Below are 18,965 nucleotides of genomic sequence, written 5' to 3' on the forward strand. Positions count from 1 at the left end.
GTGGCGCCGCGTTCAGGAAGTCCCGCCCTCGAAGGCGGACGCGACGCCTGCGCCGTCGGGGTCTCTGCTGGTTGGGGGCCCTCCCGTCCCTTTCCCCCTGCCCCACCCCCGCCGATGGGCCGGCCCGGCTCTCCCTGCCGAGGAATGGGCCGGCCCGGCGGCGCGCGGGCAGCAGCGGCCCAAGATGGCGGAGCTGCAGCTGGACCCGGCGGTTGCGGGGCTGGGAGGGGGTGGCGGGAGTGCGGTGGGCGACGGAGGAGGCTCGGGCCGCGGACCCCCCAGCCCTCGTCCAGCCGGCCCCACGCCCCGCGGACACGGCCGCCAGCCCGCCGCCGGCGCGCAGCCGCTGGAGCCGGGGCCCGGACCTCCGGAGCGGGCGGGGGGCGGCGGGGCGGCCCGCTGGGTCCGGCTGAACGTGGGCGGCACCTACTTCGTGACCACCAGACAGACCCTAGGCCGGGAGCCCAAGTCCTTCCTCTGCCGCCTGTGCTGCCAGGAGGACCCGGAGCTGGACTCGGACAAGGTGCGCCCCGCCCTCGGGCGCGCCCCCGGGCTTTGGGACCCCCTTCTTGGCTGATGTTCCCATCTCAGGGACGCGCTTCCCTCCAGCAAGTCCTCAACCCCGGGCTTCAGTCCACTCTCGACCCCCTTCCCCCCGGGTTAGCACCGCCACCTCAGAATGCTCTCCCCTCCCCATTCTCCCCCATCTTCATGCACACTCCCTTCTCACCCCGCCCTTTTCTCAGCTGCTCCTTCCAGGCGCCGTTCACGGGAGCCCCCTTCGTACTCCTCTCACATTCTCTGTCCCTCCTGAGAACCCCGCCTTGTCAGGTCTGCTTGAGTTTTTCCCTGGCTCCCGTACAGCCCCTCGCTGGTGGTGTCAGATGCATTTAGAACTGGGTCAGGGTGAATGACCACATCTCACTTTCTCAGGGTTCCATTCCATTCCTGTGCAAAGTGGTAGTAAACTTGGGGTTTAACGACAGCGTCCACCGCTGAAGGCTACAGGAAATGCTTGCGGTAGTGTTACATCCTGTGGCGGTGTTAAAATCCTGGTCGCAGACCTTGTACCGTTTCGGTACATTTTTGGAAGTAAATGCATTCTTGGGAAAGATGATTGCATTTGCCCATGAAAATCCCAGCTGACCCGTTAGGATCCAGGGAATAATGTAGACTGAGGAATGATGTTAACTAAGGTGGACCTCCACTAACCAAAGCGTTACAGGGTGGCAAGACGTCATTCCTTTCCAGTTTGAACTGTAACTTGTGCAGATTCACCTGATCCCCAAATGCATTGGCTGTAGCTTACACCACTCCATGCCACAAAGCAATACCATGATTAACAGTTAGACTTGCATGAGCACCGGTTTCATCTGTTCTGTGATACCAAATTGCTGGGAACCTAACCCATCCTAACTAAAGAGATTCTAGAACTCCTCTTCAGAGGGAATTATTTTTATACACCCTAAATGTTCCTTATGGACACACAAGCCAGTTTCTTGTTTCTTTACTGTAAAGATGAGTAGGATTAAAGCTGCTCTGAGCCAAGTCCTGGCAGTACCATGCTTCCTCTGGGCACAGAGCTAGGGTGTGTGAGATTACAGCTGGCAGTGCTGACTCCCACTGATGCTGGCCTTGGGCTCAGGAGAGTTGCCAATAGAACAGAGGTTTTCTTAGAATTAGGAATGTAGTCCAGGGGCAATGAAGAAATCAAAACGTACAGCGCACAGCTATGGTGTAGCCTTCATCCCCTGTAGCTGGAATCCTACAGAAGAATGGTAAAAGATGGTAGGTCTACCCAGTAAATAAGGGCCTTGCAATGGGGATGACTGTGCACCTATGACATCTGACCTGAAGTGATCTTAAAGCCAGCCTCTCGCCAATAGTTTAAAATAAGCAAACTGTAGCCAAAATAAATAAACAAATGCTTTTTTAGCTGACAGAATGAATCTTGCCTGAGCGCACTGACGGATTAGGGGGAAATGCAATTTAGAGGCTATTCCTGAAAGGCTCACAGTACTTGGTTTGCTTGGTTGACAGGACGAGACCGGAGCATATTTGATCGACAGAGATCCCACCTACTTTGGTCCTATCCTAAACTACCTCCGACATGGAAAACTCATCATTACCAAGGAGTTGGCAGAAGAAGGTAAGGACACCTCACTGGGTGATTTCGAACTTGCAGTTGGTTGAAGCTGCTTTGCAGAGTTCAGTGTTGTTTGGGATTCCCCCCTGGGCTTGTGCAGGTGTTAGTTAGAGAAAGTGGGTCAGCCTCCAGCTCCTGAGCTTGTCTAAGAACCCCCAAGGAAGCTGCACGGGTTCTGTTCAGCCGCCGTAGTGGGCTGCTGTGCTTTGCAGATAATGCATTAGGCCTTTACACCTGCAGAACTGTCAGAGTCCTTTCTTACATGCATTTCATTCTCTGGCAGTGAATGCCTATGACCTAAAGCACCATATCTGTGGTATTCAGTTATTTTTATTCTTTCATTTTTCTTTGGACTTGCAAAAATAATATTAGTAAAGGCCTGACCTCATTTCTTTAAGACTTTGGTCTCAGCGTTTCCTGTGAGGTTGTTCAGCTGACCTGATTCACTCTCCAGCTCATTGTCAGCTGTGTTGCTGGCTGCCTTGTCAGTTTTGCTTTGTAGGGCATTTGGGTTGTAAGTGGGTCTGGTCCTCTGTGTAAAAGGCATGCCTGGTCTCTCTGGAGCCATTCAGTGGAAAATTGGGGTCCTTCCCTAAATCCAGAGCCCCTGATCTAGAACCATTACCTCTGAATAGGAAAGCTTGTAATGGCTATCCTCATTAATGAAGTGGCTTAAAACAACTCCATGACATCTGAGGATTCTTGCTCATTCTCTTGCTCATTCTCTTGCTCATACTCTTTTTTTTTTTTTCATTTACTCTTTCTCCTTGAAGGGAGTCTGTCTATAAATGACCTTAGAAAATAAATCATGGCAGGCAGTGGTGGTCACGTCTTTACTCCCAGCACTCGGGAGACAGAGGCAGATGGATCTCAGAGTTTGAGGCCAGCCTGGTCTACACAGTGAGTTCTAGCACAGCCAGGCTTACATACAAGAGAAACCCTGTCTGGGGAAAAAATCATTACAGATCCATACATAAGTAATAGGAAAAGTGTAATAAATTGCACATGCTCAGTATCCTAAGAGGTAGCTTCTTATAGTCTTTCATAAAAATACTTTCAGTTTTTCATAAAAAATACTTAATCTTGAGCCAGTGAGGTGGCTCAGCAGGTAACAATCTTGTTGCCAAGCCTGACAGCCTGAGTCCAATCCCTGGCACCCACAAGGTGGAAGAAAAGGGTCCGATTACAGCAAACTGTCCTCTGACCTCCATGCCCTGCCCACCCTCACACACAAACAGATAAATATGGTTTTGTTTGTTTTTCTGAGATAGAGTCTCAGTGTGTGGTCCTGGCTGACCTCAGAATCAGAGATCCATCTGCCTCTGCTGGGATCAAAGGCATGCACCACCACACCTGAGAAAAATAAAGAAATGATACAAATAATTTTAAAAACACTTTATTTTGAAATAATTTTGGACTTTAAAAAAAAAGGCATGAATAATACAAAGTTTCCTTTACCAAGATTCACCAGTTTTGGACATTTTTTGGTTATGTTTTCTTTTACCACTGAACTTTGTACCCTCCTTCCAGTCATCTCTACCACCCGCCTCTCCCTCATTCCCTGAGAGTTTTTATTTCTGAAGTGTTTGAGGATAGATTGCAAATTTCATCCCTTAATAATTCTGTGTTACTCTAAAAACAGGAACCTTGCATAATCCTTTTAACAGCTCAGGAAACTTCATATTGATTATTTATCTGCATCATCTTCCTAGGTTGTCAGTTGTTCAATAATGTTCATTAGAGCATTTTTCCTGGTACAGGAGCATACATTCCATAATCACTCTAAGACCTTTGATTTTTTTGCCATGAGAGGAGTCAGTGATTACTCTCCCACACATACATACCTTCTCTGTCAGCTGGGGATCAAACCTTGCTAGGCAAACATTCTGCCCCTGCCCAGCCCTCACTGCCTTTTATTTTTGTTCAGATAATAAATATCCTATTAAATTCTTAAGTTTGTATACATGTCCTACCCACCAGCCCTTTTCAGGGAAAACAGGTAAATACTGCAGGAACAGGAGTTATCCTGTGTGGCAGGATCCAGGAACTAGGTGACATATGGATAGCTAATGAGCAGGTGCCAGGAGGAAGCAGGAGGGATCATATGGGGGGGGGGGAGAAAACCCCTGTGTTTGATTTACTTTAGTGTAAGAAAGGTTATGGGCATGCCCTATATAGCAGAGCAAATTTTCTTAAATTTCCTAGGCTGAAGGCGAGGTGAGATTTGTGTTTGAAAAGTGCAGTTCTTGGAAGGCAAGGCTTGCCTTGCTGTTTTCCTGGTGGCTCACACTTCTGACTACAGGCTGGTCCTTCTTCTAGGTGTGCTGGAAGAAGCAGAGTTTTACAATATCGCATCTCTCGTACGGCTGGTTAAGGAAAGGATACGTGACAATGAGAACAGAACTTCACAAGTAAGGTGTCTGGTACTGCTAAGGACAAAACCTCTCCAGGGGCCTCTGTCTGTGATGTGAAAAGGATGCCTTTCTCCTCAGGGAGAGAGGAACAAAATGGTTCAGAGTGAGCAACTGAAGAGTAGCAGAAAAAACAGAATAGTCCCATCCCTCTAAGATAATGTTTCTTTCCACGGTGGGAAGAGCCCAGGCCACTTTAGGGCCAACACTTGTTCTCCAAGTTGTAGCCCAGCCTGGTCTTACACTCCCCTGCCTCAGTTTCCCTAGTGCTATGATTGCCAGGCCCAAAAAGCTCTTTCCTACTGATAAAGCATCTGTCTCCCTCCATGTGAAGCCCACAGTATCCCTTGCACCTGCCCTTTGCCGGGCCTGTTTTTAAGCTATGGTCATCTCCTATCCAGCTTTTACCAGCCACTTAAAACCATTTGTGAATCATGCTGCTGAGAAAATGATGTGCACCCTTTTTTTTTTTTATCACAACATCTGCATTTTTATATTAACTCAGTAGATGTGGTAACAAAAATGCCATCTTTAAGAGGAGGGCAGACCATAAGGCACCTGTCCTGCTTCACATGTCTTTCATCGTGGTGAGCAGCTACGGTGGGGTGTTAAGACCTTGTTCCCAAGAACTGTGGAATCTAGCAGAAGAGAACAGGTTCTCCCTTGCCTGTGTAAGAAAGGCCGCTCCAGATTCGCAGCACTCGCCTGTTGTGTTCCTCCGTGGCCACCCGGCTGCTGGCACCGGAGTGGCTCTTTCTCTAGTCTGTCCCAGCCGTGGCCATTACCACTGAAGAGGAGGCAGTCAGATTTGCTTAGCTGCCTCCCTCAGGGTTTGCAGAGATGGGGACTTAGTTCTGGCCATGTAAGAAGGCTTCTTGTTGATGTCCACAGGCAGACATGAAACGGGACCTGTGTTGTCCAGTCCCTGCCATCTACACTCCCGTGGCGCCCTTCACTCTGTAGATAGGTAATAGACAGATGCTTAAGAAGGCTAGCTTTCTCCCCTTCCCCACAACCGAAAATAAACTTGCTTGCTTAGTAGAGGTTCTGAAGGTACCCTGAATTGTGTAGTCTGAAGCCATCCCAATCATGGGTCCCGAGTGCTCTGCATTCTTGGCCATTAGTTGATCCCTTGAGTGCATCCTAGGATTTCTATTTGATGGCAGCAATTAACTTAATTAGTCCTCTAGACTCCGAAGGCTTGAAGAGTGATACCTGGTTGGAAGCTTTTTTGTTCCAGGAAAACCAAGACCTTTTTGATGTTGATTGATCTTTCCTCTGTCCTTTTCGTGTAGTGAACTCTGAGAAATGGGTTAATAGTCAAAGGCACCCTCTTCCCTGGTCCACATGCTGCCAAGATACGGTTGACTGTAGATTTCCAGATCCTACCTCTTTGAACTTGTGCACTGTCCGTGTACACACCAGGCATTCAGGCAGAGCCTAAGGTGCGGGGGCTCCAAACCCCTGTTGCCATGGCCTCTTACCTCTTTTAGTAGCTGACACCTTTCTAAGTACTTTTCTGTTTGTTTGTTTTTTAATTAGTCTTGGTTCTTTTTGGAGCATGGGTGGGTTGACTCTGGAAGAAAAAAAGAAGTTAATGGCAGCTTAGATCCTAGAAACTTTGCTTACTCTGGCCAATATCACATATCTTTTGGGGTTCCCTGAACTTTAACATAAACCTGATTGTTTCCAAAATGTAAGGATGGACCCAAAGGGAAATGTCAGGGGATTTGTCTGTGTTTAGAGAGAAGAGCATGTTCCATCTCAGAACTGTATTAGTAGCAATTGCTCTTCAGTTTGCCGTTTTATCTTTTAAGGTACCTGGGGAGGAGGAGAACTCACAAATACTAGACAGTGACTGCTGAGCCACACACCCAGCCCCAAAAGACACTTTTTGTTTCTTAGTGTTTTGACATGTGGCCTAGTTGTGCAGCCCCAGCTAGCCTGGACTCTCGGGCCTCCTGCTTTAGCCTTACAAATGTGCTCCGCGCCACCACAACTACTCAGGAAGTTCTAGGGGGTTGGGAAGCTCAGCAGGAATGCCCACAAAGATAAATGTTTATTTCCCATCATCCACACCTCTTAGCAAAAGTGCGCTGTTAGATACGGACAGCTTTCTTGTAGCATCAGCAAAGGGGAAGCTAGTGAGTATTTGTACAGGATGTGTTTTCTTCTTGATATGATAATGTATTAATGTGCAGTTCCAATTGGCAGGTGGCATGCCATAATCCCAGCACACAGGAAACTGAAATAGGGCAGAGTCGGGAGTTGGAGACCACCTTGGGATACAGGGTGAATTCCAGGACATTTTAGACAAACTTGGCAGGTGTGATAGTACATTTGGGAGGCAGAGGAGGATGGGGCTTGAGTTTAAGACTCATCTGTTACACATGAATTTCAGGTTGGCTAGGACTGCAGAGTGAGACCCTTTCTCAAAAAGAAAGAAGTATGAGGCCAAACAGATGGCTCAGGGCTTACAAATGCTTGCCGGTCCGACGAAAGACTGGAGTTCTCCTCCCAGCACCTACGTTGAGTGGCTCACAAGCACCTGTAACTTTAGCTTCAGGGGCTCCCACATCTTCCTGTGGCCTCTATGCACACCCACAAACACATGCCATACACATATAAGATCATTTCCGTAATTATTTATATCTAGTCTGGAGCACCAAAATATAGTGTACATTTTAGCATTTAGCAAATCATGTGTAGTGTACAGAGTGACTTTCCTGCTCAGAGTGATTTGTGAGTGGCAACCGAGCTGTCCCTCAGGAGTCCAGGGTTTCTGTATGCGTTGATTCGTGTCCTTGGGGCTTGCTTTCTATTCTTGTAGCTGATGAGTTCTCGTGGAACAGTGCTGTTAGGAGAGGGAGGCAGCGGTGGTCCGAGAGCCCCGACGTGGCTGTGGGCAGTAGGGTCCTGGTGGGGTCCCCATGCTGCTGCCCTAGTCTGCCTGTTGTTGCAGGGCCCCGTGAAGCACGTGTACAGGGTGCTGCAGTGTCAAGAGGAGGAGCTCACTCAGATGGTCTCCACCATGTCGGACGGCTGGAAATTCGAACAGGTACATGTCTCAGAGAGGAGCAGCCCCTAGGGAGCCATGACTAGCCAGTAGGTAGCCCTGGGAGTGGGCGTGTGTGAGGCGGTGTGACCCCATTTCAAAACTGGGAAGGAACTCCTCTGTGCGCATTCCTTGCTCGGCGGCCTGTGATGACTGTGAAGGGTTGGGAGGGGGACCACATCTTTTGGCTTCACATCCAGAGTTTGAAGTTGACAATGCACAGGGGGTCGTGGAGCTTATAGACTCTGAAGCACCTCACTTTGCTTTTCTTTGCCCTAAAATTCCTTTTAAAGGGGCTCTGCTGACATCATTCTGTGAGCCCTAAAGAAGGCTGGCTTCAACAAGAGCTTTATAATTCTGGATATATGGATCTCAGGTGTACTAGGAAGGGATCAGACACAGAAGTGTGCTACCGTCATTTCCCAGCATTCTCTTCCCTTCATGTCTTAGCTCTGTGCATAGAATTGAGGTTATGAAAACAAAGCCCCTGAGAATCTGGATTTTACCATTCTTTTCCATTAGATGGCAGCCTAGTTCATCTCTGTTGCCTCAGCTCAAGCTGAGCTTGAAAGGAAGAGATGTGATTTTGTGTGGAGGGGACTGTGTTCACATGGGGTTGCAGAGCCAGCTGAACTGTCACTCACAGAACCAAAGCCACAGCTTGTTTAGATGGTGTTAGGCTATAGCTAGAGGAGTAGATCCCTCTCTCTGCATTGTAGAATCAGTCCGGTCACGTGGGTCCCCAGTGCCCAGTGAGCACGGGTGGCCAAATGCTGCACAGGGTTTATTATCACAACTATTTTCCCTGGTGCGTAATCTTAAGCAGAGGTTATCTTTAAAAGTAGATATGTGGCTATTCTTCGTGAAGATAATGGATAATTTTAAATGTTACTTACTATGTTATCATAGACCTGGGCCTTGAACCTGTGGCCTCACACAGTCTAAGCAAGTGCCCTGCCAGTGAGCTGTACCTCTAGCCCTCATCTGGGATCTTGCTAGTGTCCTGAGGGAGAAGGAGGAAGTTGGTCGTGGGGTGCCCAGTCTTGCAGCTGAAGGGCTTGTGAGGCGCACTTGCTCTCTGCCAGGCTTCTCTACATGCAGGCTTCCAGGTTAGTCAAGTACTGAATTTGTTTCTCCAAGAGGGTTAAAGATACAAGCACCGTGGCATGTGGCTTTTGGTGGCTGCAGAGTGGTTTGCTCAGTACTTCCCAGGTCTCTGTGTTCCAGTCTCTGCTCTGGAGAAAGTGCCAGTGAGAGCATGCGGGGCTGACAGAGAGCTCATTTCTCATCTTACCTCGCCTTACGTCCTGTTGATCCGGGTAGTCGCCACATTAAATGTTCCTTCTGCCTTTGGGATGGTGTCAGGTGCTCGGGTGAGGGGACAAGGAGGAACTCAGCCTCTTTGTTCTCTATGGTGATTCCTGGATTAGGATCCACATTTTCCCCTGGACCTTGATTGCCCCAGAGAATTTTATCCTTTGGAGCATAAAACTACAAAGTCCAGTTAGGGAGGGTGTGACTTGTGTGGCACCAGGGTGCTTTTTCGTTTGGTTTGGTTGGTTTTTTGAGACAGGGTCTCACTAAATAGCCCTGGCTTTCTTGGAACCATGTAGATCAGGCTGGCCTGGAACTCAGAGAGAGCCACTTAAATCTGCATCCCCCTGATTGAAGGTGCGGGCCACCTCGCCTGGTTTGGCACTTGAGTGTTTCAAGGTTCATATTCTGTCTTCCTGTTTTGCCAGCTAATCAGCATTGGCTCCTCCTATAACTATGGGAATGAAGACCAGGCAGAATTCCTCTGTGTTGTCTCCAGAGAACTAAATAATTCTACCAACGGCATCGTCATAGAGCCGAGCGAAAAGGCCAAGGTAGGCCAGCTTCCCCAGGCTGGTTCTTCCTCCTGTGGGCCCAGCCTCTCTCCAGCTTCGCCCAGCTGCTGCTGGGTTCCTTCTACTCCTTCTGCAAGATGAGAGTCCTCTCATCATCTCTTGGATGCTGGATTTAAGTCAGAATTTGTAGGGCCTGGGGAGATGGCACGCTCCAGCTTCCATGAGAGAGAACATAAAATGAGGTGGAGAGTGACAGAGGAAGATGCCTGATTTCCACTGTGGCCACCACAGCAGCATGCACACCCCCACACGTACACATTCAGACCTCGCACACATGCCAGCAGTCAGCTCATCGGGATTCATAAAGCAGTGATGGGAACTGAGCCTGGACAAGGGTGGTTTTGCATCCTGTCAGGATAGTGAAGAGGCTAGGGTTCTGCACCCATGACACTTCTCCGTGTTGCTAGACACAGTCAGGCGGTGTCTGCCTTGCTCCTTGACAGCCCATTATTCACTCTCTTCCCATACCGTGCCCCACAAAAACACACCACACACTGCCGTCGGTTGTACCCAGTGAGTTGAGTCCCAGCACCCAGTGCTGGTCCTGGGGACCCAGCCTTGCCCAGGTTGAATACATGCTTTACCCCTGGCTCCCGCCAACCCTGTGGGCCTTTTATTCCCTCTGCACTTGCTCAGCTCACGCTGTCTTCGCCCATCCTTCACTTTCAGATTCTTCAGGAGAGAGGCTCTCGGATGTAGGCAGAATCTGAAGTTCAGAAACCCTGAAGGCAAGAGAGCGCTGGGCCAAGCAGCTGCGAGGAGACCCTGCACTGTACAGTAACTGAGCTACTGAGAAGCAGAGCTGCGTCTGGTCCCGGAGAAGTGTCGCCAAAACCAGAGGAGCCCCGCCCGCCTGGGAAGACAGTGCGCCTCTTGACACTCGGCCCCTTTTCAGAAACCTGCTTTTGTTTTCTAGCCAGTGTTATGGCAGACCTTCACGACAGCATCTGGGATGGGTACCTGGCTGGAGCCTTGTGGGGAGCTGGGGGGAGGAGGAAGGTCCAGCTCCTCAAACAGTCTAGATGCGAAAAGCTGGAGCAGAGGAAGAAGGATAGTTCTAGCTGTGCCTTGGCTCAGCCTGAGCTGTGTGCCATGCCCAACGCTGACAGCTGCTTCAGCCATTCTTCCCTGACCTAGTCATTCTTTGAGGTTGGAGGGGATTCCATGTTGGTGTGTTGAACTGAGGTTTTAAGTACAGAATGAAGTTCAGAGGACCCGCAATCCTATGAACAGAGCCCCAGAGGCAAGAGGATGAGGGGTCCTGTGCTGTGCTTGGAGGGTGGTGGTTGCTGTTGCTGTCCCCACAAGTGGCTTCGCCCGGTTTGTCTCCCACAGCTGGGGCCCCCGAGGCCCTCCCTCACCCAGCAGTTTTGAGGCTCTGGCGCCTAGGCCATGCTGCACGGACAGTGGGACGAAGCAGCTGGTGTAACTGCTTCTGCAGCCTTTTCTGACCTGGTTGACCCGTCTGCCTCCCCCAGCTTCTTGAACTGGACCAAAGAGAAAGGACTTTGTGGACCCTCTGTAATGGCTTGGGGTGAGGAAAGCTGTTTCTGTGGACGCTGACAAATGTGTTATGTTGTTTTAGCTAAAAGTAGTGGTGTTTTTGTGATTGTCTCTTGAACACGCACTGACTGATAGGTGATACTTGTGTCTCTTCTTGATTTTTGTGGCAAACGAGCCCTGCGGCATCATCCCCAGCCGTGTGTGTGTGTGTGTGTGTGTGTGTGTGTGTGTGTGTGTGTGTGTACACGTGTACATTCGTACATGCATGTATGTGTTCACCCACAGGGTGGCAGTCTGTGTACTCTCTGCATCTCCTGGGCATGAGCTCTTGGTAGACAAGGATCTGGTGGTAATTGTGTGAAGGGTGCCACAAAGAAGCCTCTGAGGCCATCATCCCAGAACTATACCTGCATGTCTTTCTAAGCTTCAGAGTCTCCATGTTTATGGAAGACAGAAGGACCAGGGTCCCCTTTTTTTTTTTCCCCAGACATCTTTAAACTGTGATGTGGTACAGAACAGGGAAGGCTGCCTCAGGATGGACCCAAGCCAAGCACCTGTGGGTGCCTTCAACACCAAGATTTCTCTGCATTCAATGGGTGTTATGGCTCTTGCCTTTCATCTGAGCACCTGGAAAGCAGAGGCAGGTGAATCTCTGTGAGTTCAAGGACAGCCTAGTGGTCTACCTAGTGATTCTTAGGACAGCCAAGGATACATAGTGAGACCCTGTATCAAAAGGAAAGGAAGGAACTGAAAAAGAAAGAAAAGGAAGAAAAAAGGAATCTGTACTCTGTAGAACAGCTGTTTTTCAGAAGCTGGAGTGATGACTACTAGAATGTGGGCCAGCTGTTGCACCATGTGGCTGACTATGCCCAGCTGGCCTGACTGTTCTCCAGGAGGCCCCCTTCTCCATATCTGCAGCATAGCACAGAAGTGCACCTGTCCAGGGCCCCTGTGTCATTTAGTGCTGGCTGCACCAATGTTGGACAGCTATTCCTTAGTATGGCCTGTGCAGGAAACATGGCCCCTTCCACAGTGTCCCAGACATCCCTTCTGTCATCTCTTTCAGAAAAAAGAAAAGATGAATATTCGAGGAAAACTAGAGATGGAACAAGCTGCTCTGCCCAGATAGCTAGAACTTAGAAAAGGGACCTTTGACCAAATCAATAAGTGATGCTAACTTAGGAGAAGCAGCACTTCCTCAGGAGGCCTCCTGTTCACCCACCATATGAAGCCCCCTTGTCCCTCTGTTTCTGGGGCACACCAGGTGGTCCAGACAGAGCCAGTGCCTCTAGCCCCATGTTCAGCAAGGAGTGAGAATACAGGGGAGGGGGGGGGAGACAGGCATTAGTCAAGTACCTGGTAAGTGTTATCCTCACTGAACATTCCAGAAAGCCCCAGCTAGTCCTGTACAAACAATACTATTGAGCCTCTAGTCTAGACAGGTGCGAGACAGGCATTAATGATCTCGTCTAGAGGGCATGTGTTGGCTCCCTAGCCATCACCCAGTGTTATCTTAACAGTTCTGTGCTCCAGGCATCAGAGGGGACTTACTGCTTTCCTTGAGCCACTCTTCTTTAAACAAAACAACAAAAAACCTTGCTGGAGTCTGGCTGGTCACTGCAGATAGAGAGGTCTCTGTCATTAGGGGATGTCCCATGACCTACACGCCCTACTGTTCCCCAGAACCGTCAAATGGGAGTGTCCTTCTGAATTTTAATTTGTCCCGGGTCTTTTCCTCTGGTCTTTCCCTTGGTGGTGATGGGCCCGGCCTCTTCTCAGGGGACTCCATCTTCCAACGTGGAATCTTGGCTGTCAGCAAGGTGTGAGGAGGGACTGATAAGAGATGCTAAGGAAGTAGGGCCAAAGGGGCACCCACGCCTTCCAGCATGGCCTTTGTTCTTTGTCTCTGGGACCATGCCAGTCACTCTCCAGTGCCCTTTGTGACTGTTCACGTGCCTGAACAAAGTCTGAAATGTAACTTTTTTGTCAATAAAGATACAGAACAAGCACTGGGTCTTTGAGTGCACGCTCCTGGCTCCCACAGTCATTTCACCATCTGGCTGGTTTCAGCAAGAAACGTCTGCTCTTCAGTGCTCCTTAGCACACACCTCATCCCACCCTGCTAAAACTGCCAGAGGCATGCTGCTCCTTTCCCTCCTCCCTGTTTGTTTGTTTGTTTGTTTGTTTGTTTGTTTTTCAAGACAGGGTTTCTCTGTGTAGCCTTGGCTGTCCTAGACTCATTTTGTAGACCAGGCTGGCCTCAAACTCAGAGATTCGCCTGCCTCTGCCTTCTGAGTGCTGGGGCCACAGGCCAGTGCCACCACAGTTGGCTTCCTCCACCCTTTTATGTTACTGGAAGTGAAAGGCCCCAAGAATGCTGAGGACAGGGGAGGACAGAGAGCTGAAGGAACAAGGAGGAGTTCTAAAGAGAAGTGACCAGGTGCCCATTTTCTGCCAGACAGAGGCAAGGTGAGGAGCATGTGGTAAGAATGAGGAAACAGGTGATAGGTGTTGATCACAGGTCGGGGGTAAGGGGAACCTTTAAAGGCCTTATGGGGGCTGCAGCTGGGAAGGGGAGAGCCACACGGATGAGGGAACCTGCAGGCAGGTCACAGGGTCATTGCAGAGGCAACTGGTTAGTGCAGCCACCCGGGAGTGAGGGGGAGGACCTGAACACCACAGCCACAGGGATGGGTCAGCGGCCCTGCCCTGGGTGGGAGCAGAGGGATCGGCAACACGTTAGACTGTCAAGAGGAGCACTCAGCACTGTCGCCCCAAGCTGGTAAGGCTGGAAAGGCCACAGTGAAGCAGCTACTTCAGAACCAGCTGTTGGCATCAGGCTGGCTGTTAGTGATGGGAAGCAAACAACTCACTTCCCAGCATGCAGGTCAGGAGGCTCTCAACAACACCCACTTCCGACCTCTGTGGACACCAGCACACGCACACACACATACCACATACACATAAAAATAAAAAATCTTTTTTAAAAGTCGAGCAAGTACTTAACGCCGTCTACTGCGACTCAACCATTGCTAGCCTCTGTCTCCGCTTTATACATACATTATTTGGACATATTTTGCTAAAAGTAGTTGTAGACATTGTCTCACTTTGACCTTAAGTACTTCAACCAGCATTTCCCACAAACAGTAGCAATATCACAACTATAAAAATTAAAATTCCACAGTAGCTAGGCCCCAGGATGTGGCTGGGTCAGCAGGCTGTTTGCCTAGCATGCGAAAGCTCTGGGGTTGTCTTCCGGCAACACGGAACTGGGCACAGTAGCACAAGTCTGTTGTCCAGGCACTTGTGAAATGGAGGCAGGAGGACTGATGGTTCAAGCTCATTCTCAATCGCAGTGAGTTTGAGTCAGCCAGCCTGGGCTACATCAAATCCCGCCTCAAGAAACAAATCCATAATATCACCGAAATATCTAGTTCTTGTTCAAGTTTCCCTGATTGTCTAAACATTTAGATGCTTTTACAAGTGTTTTGTTTTTCTGTGCATGGGTGTTTTGACTGTGTCCCCCTGAGGTGGTCCGCTCAGAAGAAGGCATCAGGTTCCCTGGGACTAGGGTTACAGACAGTTGTGAGCTAACATAAGGGAGCTAGAAATTGAACCCGGGTCCTCCGGAAGAGCAGCCAGCGCTCTTAACCACTGAGCCACCTCTCCAGCCCCGTAGGTGCTTCTTTTCTTTAAGCCAAAATCCGATCAATGTCCTCACATCAAATTCCAGTTTTGCTGGGCAATAGTGGCGAATGTTTTTAATCCCATAAGGCAGAGGCAGGCAGCTCTCTGTGAATTTGAGTCCAGCCTGGTCTACAGAGCAAGTTCCAGGACAACCAGCTCTACACAGAGAAACCTTATCTCAAACAAAACAATCCAGTTTTAAATCTTTTTTTTTTTTTTCTTGACATTTGATGTATTTTGTGGGTGTACTATGGCAAACATGAGCAGCTTCTCAGCTAACATCTGAGGGATCCAGTGATGAGCTCAGGTCACCAGGCCTTTACCCACTGTCACATCTCACAGGTCCTCGTGTTAACTCTAGTGACATGCCTGTAACCCCTACCCTTAGGAAAGAGAGGCAGGAGGATTAGGAGGTCAAGGCCAGTCTCCCCTACATAGCAGGTATGAGGCCAACCTGGGCTACATGAGCCCATGTCACTAAAAATCCAAGCAAATAAACTTCTACCTTTGGGCATTTTAAAAAAATCTTAACTTTGGAGACTATCTGATTAATATTTATTTGAAAGTTGTTTATGGGGGAAGCACCCATGTGAGGTCACAGGAACTGTACCAGTCGGCTCTCTCCTTCCACCATGAAGGTTCCGGGGATCAGCCTCAGGTCATGAGGCTTGGCAGCAAGGCCTGCCCAAGCTTCCCGCCTTCTCATCAGCCCCCAAACAGAGCTTTCTTAACCGTTTGGGTTGTTATTCAGCTGAGATACAAGTTCTACCTTCATAAAAGCCAGAGGTGGCGACCTCAATGTGGTGGTTTATTTCTCTCTTAGCATTCACGGTAGCCATACCAACGACATACAGTGGCTCCACCAAAAAGGTGAATCCTCTTCTTGCTGCTGTTACCCTCAAAGAGCATCAGTATGCGGTGCGTCCAGGTACTTCCTACTGGGCATGCAACAGGGAGTAGGGAGGAGATAGAGTGGGCACTCAGGAAACAGTCCCCAAATTCCTTAGTCACAGCCAAACCTTCAGTGCAGGCTGGCTCAGTGGCGGCGATTCACATTTCTCTCTGCTCGGTGATTTGGGGCACGTCAAGGTGCTCTGGGTCTGGCTGCAGTTTTCATTCTCAGCTCCCCAAGCAGGGCCAGTTTGAAATCCTCAACCCCACACTGGCCAGATCACACACAGATTGGCACCATCTGGAGAGATGTGTGTAGGTCCCTAGAGTGAACTCCAAGAGGACAGAAAACCCCCAAAAGGCAAGAAAAGGAGGAGGCAGCAACAGGAGCCTGAGAAGTGGTCGGGAATGGAAAACAAACAGTAAACTTAGTGCTGACAGGCAGATCCAAAGTGATGTGATACTCTGCTGGGAACACGTCCGGCTCCCAGCAGGAAGGGCAAACCATTTGGTGCATAGAGCCAAGGCTTGCTTCCACATGGCTTCCGTAAGGCGCTCAGTGTGGGGATTTAAACAGGTAGTGCTGGGACAGAGGGATCTTGACCAGCATTCCTTCTGAAGATAGAGGGACGTTGGGGTGGCCTCAGTCCAGGAGAAGGAAACTGAGAAACACACCCTGTGCTTCCTGCAGATTCTGATAGACAGGGCCCACAAAGCTTTCCTTAGGGATGTAGAGAGGGACGCTGGAGGCCGAGGTGTGCCGAGACAGTGGTAAGAGCCCGCTGCTGTGGGTTGAGATCCTCAGGGAGCATAGCTAAGGCAGAGAGGGATGAGGCCTCTGCCAGAACTGGAGGAGGGGCTGGTCTTCTACTGATCTCTAATTGGATGAAGGTACCTCGGGACCAGTTCCTCTGGCCGCTGGCCAGACTCTTAGTTTTGTATGAGTGTTTGCTTGTGTGCTTGGGGTCACCTGAGACTGGAGTTACAGGTGGTTGTGAGCAGCCTAATGTGGGTGCTAGGAATTTAATCCAGGTCCTCAGGTTCAAATGGGCCTCTCCATTTCCCCTCTACTGTGCTCAATACTTGATGACCCTGACCCAGAAAGAACCGGCCAGCCAGCCTCAGTGGGCCAACTGCAGCCTAGCCACAGGGACAACACAGCACAACAGAGAGATGCTTGCTGAAAGTCTGAACCTGAATTTTTTTTCCCCTTGCTCTTTTTCTGTGGTGATGGGAAACCTAGGCCCTCATATACACACACTAAGTACTTGAACGTACATTCCCACCCCCTTGAATCTTTTTAATTATTTTGAGACAGGGTCTATGTAGCCCAGGCTGTCCTGGAACTTCCAATGTAGACCATACTGGCCTCAAGCTCAGAGATCTGCCCCTGTCTGCCTCCTGAATGCCAAATTAAAAGGTTCCATGGCTCCATGCTCTGTTAAAGTGTGTGTGTGTGTGTGTGTGTGTACTTGTGGATTTCTGTGTATGAGGAGGTCAGAGGGTCGAAGCTAGAGTTAACAGGTGTTGTGAGCTGCCTAGTATGGGGGCCAGGAACCAAACTCGGTGTGTTTGTAAGAGCAGTAAGCTCTCTAAATCTCTGAGCCAATCTTGCCAACCTCAGAACTTTTTTAGAAACTGATATATACATAATTTTATGTGCATGGGAGTTTTGCCTGCCTGTACATCTGTGCATTCTGCACATGCCTGGTGCCCAGGGGAAACAGGAGGATTCAAATCCTCTGGAACTGGAGTTTTAGCCAGCTGTGAGGGTGCAGAGGGCCAATCAGGTCCTCTGGAAGAGCAACCAATCCTGTTAGCTGATGAGCCTCACAACCACCTGTAACTCCAGTTACAGGGAGTCTGACACCCTCTTCTGGCCTCCACAGCCATGTGGTGCACAGACCTGCATGCAGGGGAAACACTACTACACATTTAAAAAAGGGATTAAAAAATCTGCAGTGGTTGTTGACTTTTCCCCTTTGGCAGGATTTCACTTGTGGCCAAAGCCGTCTTGGAACCTGTGATCCTCCTGTCTTCAGCCCCTATTACAGAGTTTTAGAAAGCAAAAGTGACAAAACCCTAAAGCTGGGACTAGAGAGATGATTGAGCAGTTAAGAGCACTGGCTGCTCTTCCAGAGGTCTGGGGTTCAGGTCCCAGCACCCACATGGCAGCCCACAACATCTGTAACTCCAGTTCCAGGGGATCTGACATCTCCTGCCCTCTCTAGGCACCACACACACAGGCAAAACATTTGTACACACAAAAATAAATGCACCTCTTTATTTTTGTTAATCCCTTTGGAAAATAAAAACCCTAAGGCAGCCGAGTCTTCCCATGCTGGAGGGCCAGACACTGGAAAACTAAAGCAAAAGGATCCCACCAGGTAGCAGAATAAGACATACTCTGGGGTAGGGGTGAGAGAGCTGGGCCCAAGAATATCCTAGTCTCATCTACTTGGGAGGCTAAGGCAGAAGGATCCTGGTTTAAGGTCCTCTTTAGATAAGCAATGAGTTCAAGGCCAGTCTGGGCAACTTAAGTAACCAGCTGAGGATACACCTCAGCCAATCAGGGTTTGCCCAGCACACACAGGATCAAGGTTTTAAACCCCAACACCACGCTCTAGTGGAATCCTAATTTGATATATGCTGAGGAGTGCAGTAGTAAGATTTTGTATTTCGGTAATTAAAGCCTTATGTTTCCATAAGAGCAGAACAACGTCATATGTACAGTCAAAACACAGCAGTTCACAACATCCAACAGTCTCCGGTGGGGCAGACGTGTGTGAGGCAGTGTTTGTGGTTCTGCGGCGTGACGCCATGCAGCAAGCAAACTGCACGTGGTGTGTGTGCAGACTGCAGAGAGGCTGCTAATGTAAACACCCTGAATACTTTCTGCATTTGATTTTTGGATTAATTTTTGGTCAGTGGGTGTCCAGAAACTTTTCAAGACCCAGAGCATGAGAAGTTGGGGTCCAGTATATAACCAAGCTCTGGGTTTGACGCCCAGGACTCCAAAGAAAAGGAACTCCATTACTCTCACACAAAATTCCCATAAAGAACTTTTTTTTTTCAATAATAAATTCTTTTTATTTTTTAATTTATTTTTATTTTTTATATTAATCACAGGTTATTTGCTTTGTATCCCAGCCATAGCCCCCTCCCTCATTCCCTCCCAGTCCCACCCCCCATAAAGAACTTTTAGCAGGCACTGTAATTAGAAGATGCCAAAATGCTTCCTCTGAAGCCCCACGACAAGGAAGCCGTCTGTCCCCCACTTCTGCACATCAAAAGGCATCAGGATAGTGTTTTGAAGCAGACGGATGGTCTGAAACTTTGTAGAGGCTTTTTCCCATGGGGTTCAGAAGGACAGGAAATAAGAC

General features: G+C 49.3%; 1 protein-coding gene across 1 annotated transcript; it reads left to right on the forward strand.

Moving 5' to 3' along the window:
* The first annotated feature begins 5 nt into the window (after positions 1-5).
* On the forward strand, positions 6-10,437 carry Kctd2 (potassium channel tetramerization domain containing 2). Its single transcript, XM_055592170.1, has 6 exons — positions 6-523; positions 2,041-2,149; positions 4,466-4,557; positions 7,520-7,615; positions 9,355-9,480; positions 10,171-10,437. Exons 1-6 carry the CDS (start codon positions 185-187, stop codon positions 10,198-10,200), a joined length of 792 nt encoding a protein of 263 aa, XP_055448145.1. The 5' UTR covers positions 6-184; the 3' UTR covers positions 10,201-10,437.
* The last annotated feature ends 8,528 nt before the right edge of the window (positions 10,438-18,965 follow it).

Source organism: Psammomys obesus, unplaced genomic scaffold (assembly GCF_907164565.1).
Source record: "Psammomys obesus unplaced genomic scaffold, mPsaObe1.curated_primary_1811, whole genome shotgun sequence".
Lineage (NCBI taxonomy): Eukaryota > Metazoa > Chordata > Mammalia > Rodentia > Muridae > Psammomys > Psammomys obesus.